Below are 12,656 nucleotides of genomic sequence, written 5' to 3' on the forward strand. Positions count from 1 at the left end.
TCATATTAGAGTATATAACTTTCGAACATGCCATCATGATGTATTATTATTCTTATTGGTGCTTGACTACGGTCAAGCATATTGGTTTTGAATAGATTACTACAGCTCAAAAGTAGAAAAAACAACAACTTGCGCAGGAATCAAATTTTTGAAATCATGCTGCCACCCAAGGCCCTACAGGCCTCATCTTTTGATAAGTTTCTCATTACTTTTATTACTATCAATTGATACCAATATCAATTAGTTATCTTGATAATAATATTAAAAGTAATTAATTAATCCAGTTTAATTATATTTATAAGAAAATCAGAATATCCTTAGAAATATGTTTTAGATTTATAATATAATATAAATATACTACTAAAATATCTGAAAGAAAATAAAAACTCTTAAGTATTAAAATTAATTATTAATTATATTAAGAATATATAAAAATTCTTGGTTAATCTTTTAAAGAATCTTCTAGAATAGTTCTAGTAGCAGAAATATAAAACTCTTTATATAGAAATTAAAATATTATATTAGAGTATAGAAAAATATCTTTATTTATTAAAAATTATATTAAAAAATTTATTAATCTTCTCTTCCTTTACTAATATCTGTAATTAAATTAATATTATTACTTAAAAAAATATGCTGCTGGTTATTTTAATATAATTAAGATTTATATTAATAAATATATTATTCTTGAAGCTGATAAAAAAAATTTAAATTATTATAAAACTTAATAATCTGGATAGCATAGCCAGATATTACTAGATATTTTTAAAAAATATTCTTATAAAAATTAAAAAAATATATATTTAAGTCTACTAGACTAAGATCTTTTCTTTTCTGACTATTATAAAATTTATTATAATATAATAATTTAAATTAAGTAATTTAAATCTTAATCTTTATTTTATTATAGAAGCAGAGACTACCTATTTATATTTTATATAGATTTATAAATTTTAAAAAAATATAATTATTTATACTCTGATTTAGAGCATAATAGTTTATAATATATAAATTAAATTAATAAATATAATATGGTTAAAGAAAATTATTAAGATTTTATTAATAAATAATATATTCTATTAAAATAATAAGATCTAGATTTTATATATAAGCTAGCTAGTAATTTTTTTTTAGAATTTTTAAAAAAAGAAGTTATCAGCTCTGGTTATTAAGTTTATTTTTTTAATTATTATAAATATAATAATTAAATATAGGATTTTATAGGACTCAGAACTTCTGATTATAATTAAATATAATTAAATAATATAAATATATTAATATTATAATTATCAATAGTATAATTATATAGAAAATATTTATTTAAATAAATCTACCTGTATGTACTATATAGAATATTATTAAATTTATAAATATCTGTATTAATAAATAAAAATTCTGAAAGAACTGAGATATACTAATTATAAAAATATATATTATATAGGAAATAAGTACTGCCCGGCTTATAAAAAAAAATATAATAGATTTTAATTAAACTAGCTGAAAAATTATTTAATTAATATTATTTTATTTTTTCTTAATTTTAAACAGCTTTCTTATTAATAAGAACAGTATTAATAAATAAGCTAATAATATAAAATAATATTTCTAAAAATAATAGTCTTAGAAGCGCTGCCGCACCCTCTACTAAAAGAATTAAATATAATATAAATCTAATACCTGTAAAAATATATAAAATAATAAAAATAATAAGTAAGATCAGAAAAAGAAAAAAAAAAAGAAAAAAAAAAAAAAAATATAAAAAAAATATTTAAATTATAGATATTAATATAGAATTTTTAATAATAAAAGAAGTTACAGAGCCTGTATTCTTATAATTTAATTTCTAATTTAATTAAACTATATTAATTATATAATATATTAAATTATAAATTATAAGAATAAGCAGCATTATGTCTGTATATATAAAAAAAATTCTTTATATTAATATTTTCAATAATTTTAAGCTTCTAGCTTCTATATAGACTTTTAAAGATTTTAATATACAGCTGGAGAATACACAGCCGGTAATAAAATAATATAATAATAATTTAAATATTTTATAATAAATATTCCAGCTTTAATTAAGACAGGTAAAATATATTTTATTAATATTATTATTAAATAAAATATCCAGTAGCAGTTATAAATCTAATATAATAATATATTTAAAAAAATAATATTATATAAAGATACTCCAGCTGGAGACCTTTTTAAATAATAAATAATTTATAAAATACTATAATTTAAGAAACACTCTTGCCATGCTTAATAAATAAAGATTTTTTATAAATTATTTAATATAATATAAATAAATTAAAAGATTAAGTAATAATATATTTTTTATAAAATCTTTAAGTTCTTATAGCAGATATTATTATTATTCAGAAATTCTAAAAAAATTCTTTTTCAGATACTATATATAATCCAGCTTGAAATTATTAATTATTATATTTAACAGTTACCGTGGACGGCAGGATACAGGTATATATATTTATATTTAATAAAATTAATAAAAGTAAATAATAATATATAGAATATTTATATAATATATAAGAATTTTATTTCTGCAGTAACTGTAGCTGAATCTTATATTTATTAAATATATATAATAATAATAACAAGACAGCTATAATTATTATAATAAATTTAATATTATCTGATAAGAATTAATTATAAGATAAAGACTAGTTTATACTGGATAATTTTAATCTTTACTATTTTATATAAAATAGAAAAGCTGCTAAATCTAATTTTAAAATAGATTTTTTATTAATTCTTACAGATAATATTAATCTAGATCTCTGATTTAAACTAGATACTATTATTTAAAAATATATAAGATAATAAATTATTATTAATTTAATTTTTAGTATTTCTAAGTTTATAAATTATATAATTATTTATAAAATTATACCAGCTGTCTATACTAATTTTAATTATCTTTTAATAATTATAATTATTAATCTAGATATATTATTAGCGAGACTGACTCTAAGAAGAAATTAGAAAATTATAAATATAAAAAAAATATATAAGTTTATGAAGATAAACCTAGAAAGAAAATTATAATAATATATAAATAAAAATTTTACTTCTACTTAAATTAATATTATTATAAATTATTTTATAAAAATAATATAATATACTATTACAGAATTAATTTTATAAATTAAATTTAGTAAGTAGGCTAATCCTAGCTTTATTCTAGAATATTATAATATAATTAAAATAATAAGAAAGGCAAGATATATATATAAAAAAAAATAAATAAATAAGAAATAAAAAAAATATATAATAATAAAAAATAAAAAAATAAAGATTATTAAGTAAATAATATAAAGAGTCTATTAAGATATTATATATAAAACTACTAAAAAAAAATTTTATAATATCTAATAAATCTTTTACTAGATCTGGAATAAAAATAAAAATAATAATATTATTTTAATTTTATAAAGTCTGTCTAGTAATATAAAAATTATAAAATAAAAGATTAAAATCTTTTAGTATATCTTTTTTCCGGAGTCTTTTAAAATTAATTTATCTGATATTAATATAGCCAGAAAGTCTAAAATTATTAAATTTCTTCTAATTATGAGTTAGAAGATATAGAATATTATTAAATATATTTTAATAGATAAGATATCCAGTATTAATATTATTTTTAATTATATATAGCATGTACTGGTGAATAAAAAAATATTTATTAATATATTTATTATAATCTTTAATACCTGCGTGTAGATCAGATATAATTCTAAATATTTTTAAAGATTAATTATAGTAATTTTCTGTAAGGAGGGTTTCTGAGACTTTTATTTATTTAAATTATATAAATTTATAATACTGTTTAATACTCTGAATAAAATACTGGAATTAATTATTATTATATATATTATATAGATAGTAAAAAACTACAGTTTATTTTTTTATAAATATCTAGAAGACTGTAAAGATATTTTTATTAATTATATAATTTAAATAATTCTAAATAGAATCTATAATATCTGGAGAAGGAATTATATTATTAATTTATTATTATTAAATATATTAAAAATATATAACTACATATTACATATATATTTTTTATATAATCTCTAATAAATAAAACTAAACTATTTTATTCTATAAGTAGCAGTATTTCTGTATAATTATATAATCTAATTTAAAATATAGAAATATCTAAGTAAATTATTATTAATATTAAATAATATTCTTCAGGAATTATTTATTTTATTTATTTTATTTTTATTATTTAATACTTCTCTTCTCTGAATCTGTTTTAAATTTTATCCTAAAAAAAAAATATAAATATTTAATTAGATAAATAATACAGTTATTTTAGTAATTTTAAGAAATTATATTATTAATAAACAGCTGCTGGAAAAAATTTTTATAAAAATTAATATATAATTATAATACTACACATCTAAATTTATCCTGGATAAATTTAAACTTATCTATTTTAGAAATCTATATATTTTTAATTTTAATTTAAATAAGCCGGACAAACTACCAGAAGTTATTAATATATAAAAATACTATAAATAGAAAGATTATAATTATCTACCAATTATAGTTTTTATTATCTTAGAATTAGAGCTAATTATTATATAATTCTTAGAGTTAGTTTAATATCTTAATATCTAACTTGATAAGATCTTTTTATTTAATATTTATTATATTAAAACTGTAGCCAAGATTAGTAGGAGCCTTAAAATTCTCTGAAATATTATAGACTTTATTTAGAATATTTTTGTTACTTTTATATAACAGGTTTATTATATAGTCATGATCCTGCAGCTATTATATAAAATTATTATATAATATAATCCAGCCAGTTAATAGATTCTAGTTAAAGAATAGATCTGTATAAAAATAGAATTTATTAAAATTTAAAAATATATAATTATTTTAATTAGTAGAGTCTTTAAAAGCATGGCTGTAATTATATTTAATATTAAATTCTATTTATTATTTATAAGATAACTTATATAACAGATAATTAAGAAAATTATTATACAGATTTAAATAGGGCTAGAGATTACTTAATCTCATGACTTAATATATAAATATTAGAAAAATAAGTTTAAATTAGAGAGTATAAATCTGCTTAAAATTCTTAAATAAATAAAAAATATAATATTTACTCCTATTACTTTACAGCAGGAGAAGATATAAGAGACTTATATTATATTTATTTTATTTTTTTAAAAAAAATATATTTAATATAATATTTAATTTTATAAGATTATACTTACTAAATACAACCAGATCTGTTATATTAAGTTAATCTTAGTTATTTTCTATACAAATAACAGCAGCTATTATAAAGATATTAGAATCTTTGTAATTAATATCTATACCAGATAAATTTAAAATATATATTTAGATACTGAAGTAGATTCAAGCATATATATAATTAAATTAAAAAAAATTAAGATAATTCTTTTTTTTACAGGAGATATCCTGCTGAGAGATAGTTTTAATATATATATTTTTATTAATAATTAAGCTGTAATCTAGATAATAAAAGTCCCTGGCTATCTTTCCAAATAATTATATATAAAAATTATTTATAAAAGATTCAGAGCTCTATAAAATATAAATTTTATAATTTACTAAATCCCTGTATACATAAAGATTAAAAAAAATAAAATTATAGATTTTAAGATAAAGCAGATGGCAGAATACAGAATTAAATTAAAATAATAAATAATCTAGTTTATATCTACTGCTAAAAAGACTATTTATAATAAATTTAATAATAAATAAATTAAATAGTAAAAAATAAAATATATAATTATATTTATTAAATACCTGGTCAAGACTTCCAGTAGAAAAATAGTAAAGCTCTATAAGAGCTTATCTAAAATATATATATTTATAATAATACAGATATATATACAGAGAATTAATTTTATATATTTTCTTTATAAGATTAAGATACAGAAGAGTAACTAATATAATTATAAAAAAAAATTATAAATTTTTAAGTATATTCTTCTAGCCTGCTTCTACTTTATAAGACTATATAATTAAATATTTAATAAGATTACTGTATACACAGACCTGGGGAATAAGATTATTAAATATAATTTATTTATATTAAACCTGCAGGTAATTTATTATATTACTAAATTTATATTATAAACAGACTTACTCGGGCAGTTTAATTAAATTAAATTTAATCTTAAATTAAAATCTGACTCAGGCTAGGAATATATAGATTTCCAGACTATAAAAATAAATATTAAAAATATTAAATAAAAAACTCTATACACACTCCATGTGAGTTAATAGGAAAGGATATATATATTAAAAAGAATAAGTATATTAAAAGCAGAATATAAATAAAGAATAAAGTAATAATAGCTTATAAATAACTAACCAGCCAGTTATAATACTAATTTATCTTTTTACTTTGCTTTATGTTACTTTTATTATATTTAATTATATTTAACTATAGTAATGACTTTCCTATGTCACAGCATATATTATTTTAAGTATTAACTATAAGTTTAAGAGATTTAACAGTATTCAAAACCATATTCCCATTTTAAACAGTGAAGCACCTGCATAGCTAGCATCTTACTTAGCAGGCTCGATCAGGTATAAGAATATGAATTGAATTGAATTGGATACTACAGCTCAAAAAGCAAAGCAGCCCAATGCTGCATATGTATTATGTCTTCCAATAGACCATAGTAGTAAAATATGTATATCTATTTAGACCAGATCAACCAATTTCCCCATCTCAGAATGGTGGTCAAGAAGAGCAAAAGAAAGAAAGGAAAAGAACTAGATACAGAGTAAAGCAACCTCGCATACACACACGCAGATCAACCATCGTAGGCTCTAGAACCCAGCCACCGACTTCTCCGCATCATTCTTACCATACAACCCCTCACCGAGATTCTGCAGACACTCGGACCTCCAGTCATTGGGGGTGAACTTGTCCACGATCTCCTTGAACGCTTCCAGCGTACAGAAGCTCTCGTCACCAGGGAGATGGTTCTCGGCCTTAGCAGCGCAGCCGGGGATCCGGACAGGACGGTCGTTGTATCTAATGCGGACGTAGTGGGAGCGGAGGGATTCTTTGGATGATTCAGGGAGAGAGGACAGAGGGACACGGGCTGTTTCGGAGGGTTGGGGGGTGTTAGGCGTGCTGGAGGAGGAAGAGCCAGTTAGGAAGGAGAAGAGACCCTTCTTTTGGGTTGCGTCGCCAGATGTGGATGCCGCGCGTGCTTGGTCTTGTTCGGCTTTGGAGAAGAGCTCGATGGCTACGGAAGAGGTGAAGGGGGGCCATTTCCCGTCGAAGGCGCCCGTGCTGGTGAGGATAGCGGCGAGGGTGGTGTCGTGGCAGCCGCTCATGGCGAATTTGATGGCCTTGCCGTTGATTGGGGAGGAGCCGGAGGCAGAGGACTCGCTGCGCCAGCCGCCGTCAACGGCGGTGCTGACCATGCGGTCGACGACATCGCCGAGGAGAGCGCCAATGCCGAGTTTGCGGTATTCGTTGCTCTCGGTGTAGCCGGTGAACCATTCGTCGACGGAGATCTGGTCGATGTAGTCTCTGAGTTTGCGGTCGTAGAATTCGGAGGGGAGCTTGGTTGCGGGGCCGTGGGCATCGGTAGCGTTGATGGTGTCGTTGATTCCGCACAGTTGAGGGTGGCCGTCTACTGCGACTCGGGGGGAGCTTTCCGGCATCCACTTGGAAATGCGCTTGTTGATGTAGTCCATTTCATCAGAGGTGTTCCCTGTAAAATAGTTAGATTGTTAGTGGTTGAATGCTTGGCAGCTACTATGGTATGACGGAGTGCATTGGACTGGGGGATCTGAGTAGAGGACGTACATTTGAGTGCTGCTTTGTTCGCAAAGAGCCTAGCAAGCTGCCTGAAGCGGCGGCAGTTTCCTTCATTCGGGAAGAGAGTCTCCTCTGACACAGCGCGTGCAACGATCACCGGGGGTGGAAAGTCCTGGGTGCGGGCACTGGCGGGATACATGCCCCAGAAAGCTTGCTGGAGGGACTCGAGGGCACGGGGAATGGGAGTGGCACGAAGATACATATCCTCGGTATCGGACTTGACCTTGGGCATGAAACCCAGCTGGTCGACATACAAGTGCCGCAGACGCTGGCCTAGGGCAAAGGTGGTCTCCCGTCCTTTGTCTGTCAGCTCACCGTGTTGGCTGGGACTCAGTCAGCAGGACTCCCTGAAAGTTTATCGCTGAAGTCCAACTTGCCAGATGCCTTCTATATCACCAGTTGCTCCCACTGCAACCACAGATTGGTCTTTGTCGCCAAAAGCCTCCGTCTTCCTCCTCCATTCGAACCCGTTCCACGATGTGAGGTCTTTGTTGCTGGCGGCCATTTGAATCATCTGTCGCGCAACATTACAGTACGGCCAGTCTTTGCAGAAGTAAAGAAGTCAGTGAGGGGCCGGTCAAATGTATGCGTCAAGGTGGAAGGACGAATTACATGGAGCGAGTCCTGCCTAAACAATGTTAGCCTGGTGGAGATAAGCTGGGGGAGGAGTTGACCGCATACATTCTGGAAACGCGAAGAGACGGGCGTTCGTTCTCCTAAAGAGCAGACGTTAGATCAGGAATATTGAAGCAAAATTGTAATATGTATATCCTCCTTACCATGACGGAGAAACTGAACCATGCATTAGCCAGCGTCCTGCATGGGCAATCGGGGGGGTTGATTTGCCGGCACTTACCACTTGCACCAATTGGAGTTTCAAGTTCCGAGGATAGAGCCGGTCCAGCTCCTCCTGGGAGTAAGGCTCACGGGGGACCAGAGTTGTCATTGGAAAGGCAGTCCGCAGTGAAGCACCTGGCAGGACTTGAGAGACGGCGTCAATGACAAGGGGCAAGGTAAAGAGCGAGCCTGGCAGACTAATAAATGAATGAAAGACAATGGGCGCAACGGCCGGACAGGCGGTGATGACGCCAGCAGGCGGTCTGGCCGAGGGGAGCCAATGAACAGGCGGCCTTGAAGCCCGAGGCCGTTTCGATGGTTTTTCGCGGGGATTTTCTCCATTCATTCCATTTGCTGTGCCTGCTTTAATTTACGAGTAAGTTCCTCGGGTGAACGCTTGTTGATCAGGGTCCTTTTGACTGTTTCACTAATCATTGGAGTCCTAACTGGTTACTAACTCTATATCCCGAGTAATCAAGTGTAAGTATTGTATACACAATCCGTGAACAATTATGCCCAATATGCCCAACCATCTCAACAAGATTGAATACAATCTACTACTCCGTAGTAATTGAGTCAACTTCCAGAGGTGGTCTTCTCCATCATCCTCGTAGTTTAGATAGGTGTGGTTGACAGGTTGTTCATGCACGCCAACTGCATATATTGACCGCACTTATTTCCCGATCAAGTCTCCGTAACCATACACCTCTTGAACCCTTCTTATGGGTCAAATAAATAATGGCCCTCTGTCAATGCCGCCATTGAATTCTATTGTCAGATTCGTGGTTGCCCTCAAGATCGGCCGCCCAATATGTGCACCGCATTGTCATGGTATCAGTTCTGTGCAAATTACCACATGTTGTAAGATTACCTTGTATTGTATCCCGGCATGAAGCCATTTGCGTCGCTATCACAGCTGCAAACTTGACAGCTATTCATCTGTACTCTGTAGCATGAAATAGATAACTGCCCCGGTAGTTGGTTGGAGGAATGCGGAAAGGATCACGCACCAAAGGCGGAGAGCAGCATCTCTCCGTGCCAAGCCGCACCTCCCGCGCTTATCGCATTGGACGCACCGCATCTCTTTCACTGTCCTCCACTTCCCATCCACTGTGATTGGCAATCCAGGAACGCACTGTCAGGCATTGAGACTTCTGTTGAGTATAAGCCACTCCCCATTGCACCATCTGTATGTGTTCTTAGCATCACATCTCCTCCAAGTCCCTGTGCAAGCCCTCCAATCCAGCCTGTTCTGCCCCGTGCCTACCCACCTATACATCCTATTTGGTCTGATTATCGCGAGAGAGAACGTATTGAGCCTCTCATCCCGTGACTCCCTTCCTCTTTCGCTTGAGTGATCATTTGCCAGCCATGCACTTCACACACTGCTGAGCCTTTCTTATTCCCATCCGTTCCTGTGCAACAAGCCACCTTCCAGTCACTCTGCCCATATCCTGGTTGCTCCGTCGATCATCTTTCCGGGGTTCTGGTGCGGAGATTGCAAACACTGCGTTTCATACTTCACTGTCTCTCGTTTGGCTTCACTTTGCTGGAACTCGATCTCTTCAAACACGTCCCTCTTCTCATCTCATATCATCGTGTCGTCTGAGACATTGAACTTGTGGTAAGTCTCTGCCAAGTTCTTTGGATGTAGTTGCACTCGCTGAGCTGATTACTTAGGTGGAAAGCATCGCTTCTGAAATAGCACAAGGATTGAACCGAGTCTGAAGCCATGGATGTAAGGATTCTTCCAATGCCCCTCTATCTTATCTGCAGATGAGCCTGCACCGTCTGTCGAGCTGTGGGAATCAATGAGGTGTCTTTTTGAGTGTTGTGCTGGACTGCTTGGCCCAGATTGGCTCTGCTTTATGTTGTTGCTGTTGCCTGCGTGTAAAAAGTACTCTGTGTTGTATGAGCTATCTGCAGATGCAGATGCCCTTCAACGTCCGACCGGCTCAACAAGAAATGAGTTGTTCTCTGTGCTCGGATACACCCAGAGCAATCAATTCTGTTTTGTACGAGTCTATGCACGTGTCAAACACGCCCGGCGAGTCCCAGGTGTTTTTTCACGTTCTCATCACATTCGAGCTCGGGGCACGTGACCTGTATTCACGCTTTCACCTCATGTTGTTGGAGAGGACTAGATAGCTCATGGGCATTCTTTTCTCTGCTGTTTTTGTTGTCTTTGCAGAAAGCTCCTTACGCGCTTGGTCATCATGGAGCTACCTCGTCGGATCGAACCTGGCTGGGGGAGCGCATCCAAACAGACCCCAAGCGAGAATACTGCAGCCCCCAAGTCTGATGCCCAGCTAATGCTTGAGAATCTTCTACAGGGAACTACCCAATCTATGGAGCAGTCCGCTGAGTCGGCCAATAAACCCCAGGATGCTAAGCCTCGTCTGATGCTCATGGGCCTGCGTCGGTAAGCTGTCCCTACCGTAGCTGGTCCCGTACTATATTCTAACATTACCTAGGAGCGGCAAGTCATCGATCGCTAGCGTGGTCTTTCACAAAATGCCACCCAACGAGACCCTTTTCCTGGAATCGACGACCCGGATCCAGAAGGATTCAATCCAGTGAGTACGCAGGTTCTCTACCATCCATACTGCACTGACACAGGCAAACAGCTCGTTCATGGACTTTCAGGTCTGGGATTTTCCTGGTCAGCTGGAGTACCTGGAGCCGTCTTTCGATCTGGAAAGCATCTTCGGAAGTTTGGGCGCTCTGGTTTGGGTCATTGACGCTCAAGACGATTACATGGAATCGGTGGCGCGTCTCAATCGCACGATCTTAACCGTTCAGCAGTACTATCCGAACATCAACATCGAGGTCTTTATTCACAAGGTCGACGGTATCACCGATGAATACCGCACCGACACTTTCCAGGACATTGTCCAACTCATCTCGGACGAGCTCAGTGATGCGGGCTACGAAAATGCTCCGGTCCATTACTACCTGACCTCCATCTACGACTACTCCGTCTTTGAGGCCTTCAGTAAGGTCATTCAGAAACTCATTCCCAACCTGTCTACGTTGGAGAATCTGATCAACACCTTGTCCAACAATTGCGGATTTGAAAAGACCTATCTTTTCGACGTTCTCAGCAAGATCTACATTGCGTCCGACACCCGTCCGGTCGACATGTCCTGCTATGAGATGTGCTCCGACTATATTGACGTTATTGTGGACATTTCGGAGCTGTACTCCTGGGATCACCCCGACCGCAAGGCCAAGGGCGAGCAGAATCAGGAGGCAGAAAGCCACGCTGTTTTGCACGATGATACGATGATCCACCTCATGGAGATGAACAAGTATGTGACCGAGCTACCCATTCTTTGACGATACTAACAGATAGCAGGTATCTTTGTCTTGTTTCTGTTATTCGGAACCCCGAGTCGAAGGATAAAAAGGGCCTTATCGATATGAATTGCCGTACCTTCCAGGAAGCTCTCAATGATGTCTTCTCCCGCAGCTGGGAGCAGGACCAGGAAGAGCCCGGAGTGGTGACCGAGGAGTAAAATACCGAATTCATTTGCATTGGCGAGGTTGTCTTGTTTTTTGTTCTGTTTCGTCGTCCCTCTTTTGGGGCTTAGCAGGGAGTATTGAGGCACGGTTCGGGATGGCATGACACCTCGGATGAGCCCTCTATCTTGCGACCTCGAGAATATGTGAAGCTCTGGTAGTGTTCACGCTTTTCTGATGGGATCAAGTCTGAGGCTGGTACTTTGATAGTATTATATCCGAGTTAGTAGTCAATACCATAATGTGATATTCTACCAAGTAAACATTCGACCCGCAGTAGCCCTTGTAGTAAGGCATCAAGGCATCAAATCGAACGTGAGAGACCCGCCCGGCGGAACTTTCTTCCTGCGCAACATAAATTCATCTGGAAATTCTTTTCTTCGCTTGTTTTCTGTCATCACCAGCTGTGGTTTTTGAACGCCTTTTGCGACTT

At 32.8% G+C, this 12,656-nt stretch overlaps 2 protein-coding genes across 2 annotated transcripts; one reads left to right on the forward strand and one right to left on the reverse strand.

Annotated features, from left to right (window-relative positions):
• Positions 1–6,689: 6,689 nt before the first annotated feature.
• Positions 6,690–8,883, reverse strand: BO79DRAFT_199216 (putative acid phosphatase). The gene is made up of 7 exons (XM_025681404.1): positions 8,721–8,883; positions 8,644–8,656; positions 8,546–8,580; positions 8,477–8,492; positions 8,242–8,407; positions 7,853–8,187; positions 6,690–7,757 (listed from the first exon to the last, which is right to left on the reverse strand). The coding sequence occupies exons 1-7, from the start codon at positions 8,808–8,810 to the stop codon at positions 6,859–6,861; spliced, it is 1,554 nt and encodes a 517-aa protein (XP_025537377.1). The 5' UTR covers positions 8,811–8,883; the 3' UTR covers positions 6,690–6,858.
• Positions 8,884–10,218: 1,335 nt separating this feature from the next.
• On the forward strand, positions 10,219–12,478 carry BO79DRAFT_36966 (GTR/RAG family Ras-related GTP-binding protein). The gene is made up of 6 exons (XM_025689139.1): positions 10,219–10,325; positions 10,382–10,439; positions 11,035–11,123; positions 11,176–11,277; positions 11,329–12,012; positions 12,060–12,478. The coding sequence occupies exons 2-6, from the start codon at positions 10,434–10,436 to the stop codon at positions 12,217–12,219; spliced, it is 1,041 nt and encodes a 346-aa protein (XP_025537378.1). The 5' UTR covers positions 10,219–10,325; positions 10,382–10,433; the 3' UTR covers positions 12,220–12,478.
• Positions 12,479–12,656: the final 178 nt, after the last annotated feature.

This window comes from Aspergillus costaricaensis (genome assembly GCF_003184835.1).
Source record: "Aspergillus costaricaensis CBS 115574 unplaced genomic scaffold BO79scaffold_25, whole genome shotgun sequence".
In the NCBI taxonomy this organism is placed as follows: domain Eukaryota; kingdom Fungi; phylum Ascomycota; class Eurotiomycetes; order Eurotiales; family Aspergillaceae; genus Aspergillus; species Aspergillus costaricensis.

Coding starts and splice junctions, on each gene's coding strand:
- BO79DRAFT_199216 (XM_025681404.1), bottom strand. CDS start 8,810: ATGACAACTCTGGTCCCCCGTGAGCCTTACTCCCAGGAGGAGCTGGAC. Junction 8,188..8,241: donor GGTGATATAGAAGGCATCTG/GCAAGTTGGACT, acceptor ACTGAGTCCCAG/CCAACACGGTGAGCTGACAG. Junction 7,758..7,852: donor GAACAAAGCAGCACTCAAAT/GTACGTCCTCTA, acceptor ACTATTTTACAG/GGAACACCTCTGATGAAATG.
- BO79DRAFT_36966 (XM_025689139.1), top strand. Junction 11,124..11,175: donor ATGCTCATGGGCCTGCGTCG/GTAAGCTGTCCC, acceptor AACATTACCTAG/GAGCGGCAAGTCATCGATCG. Junction 12,013..12,059: donor CACCTCATGGAGATGAACAA/GTATGTGACCGA, acceptor AACAGATAGCAG/GTATCTTTGTCTTGTTTCTG.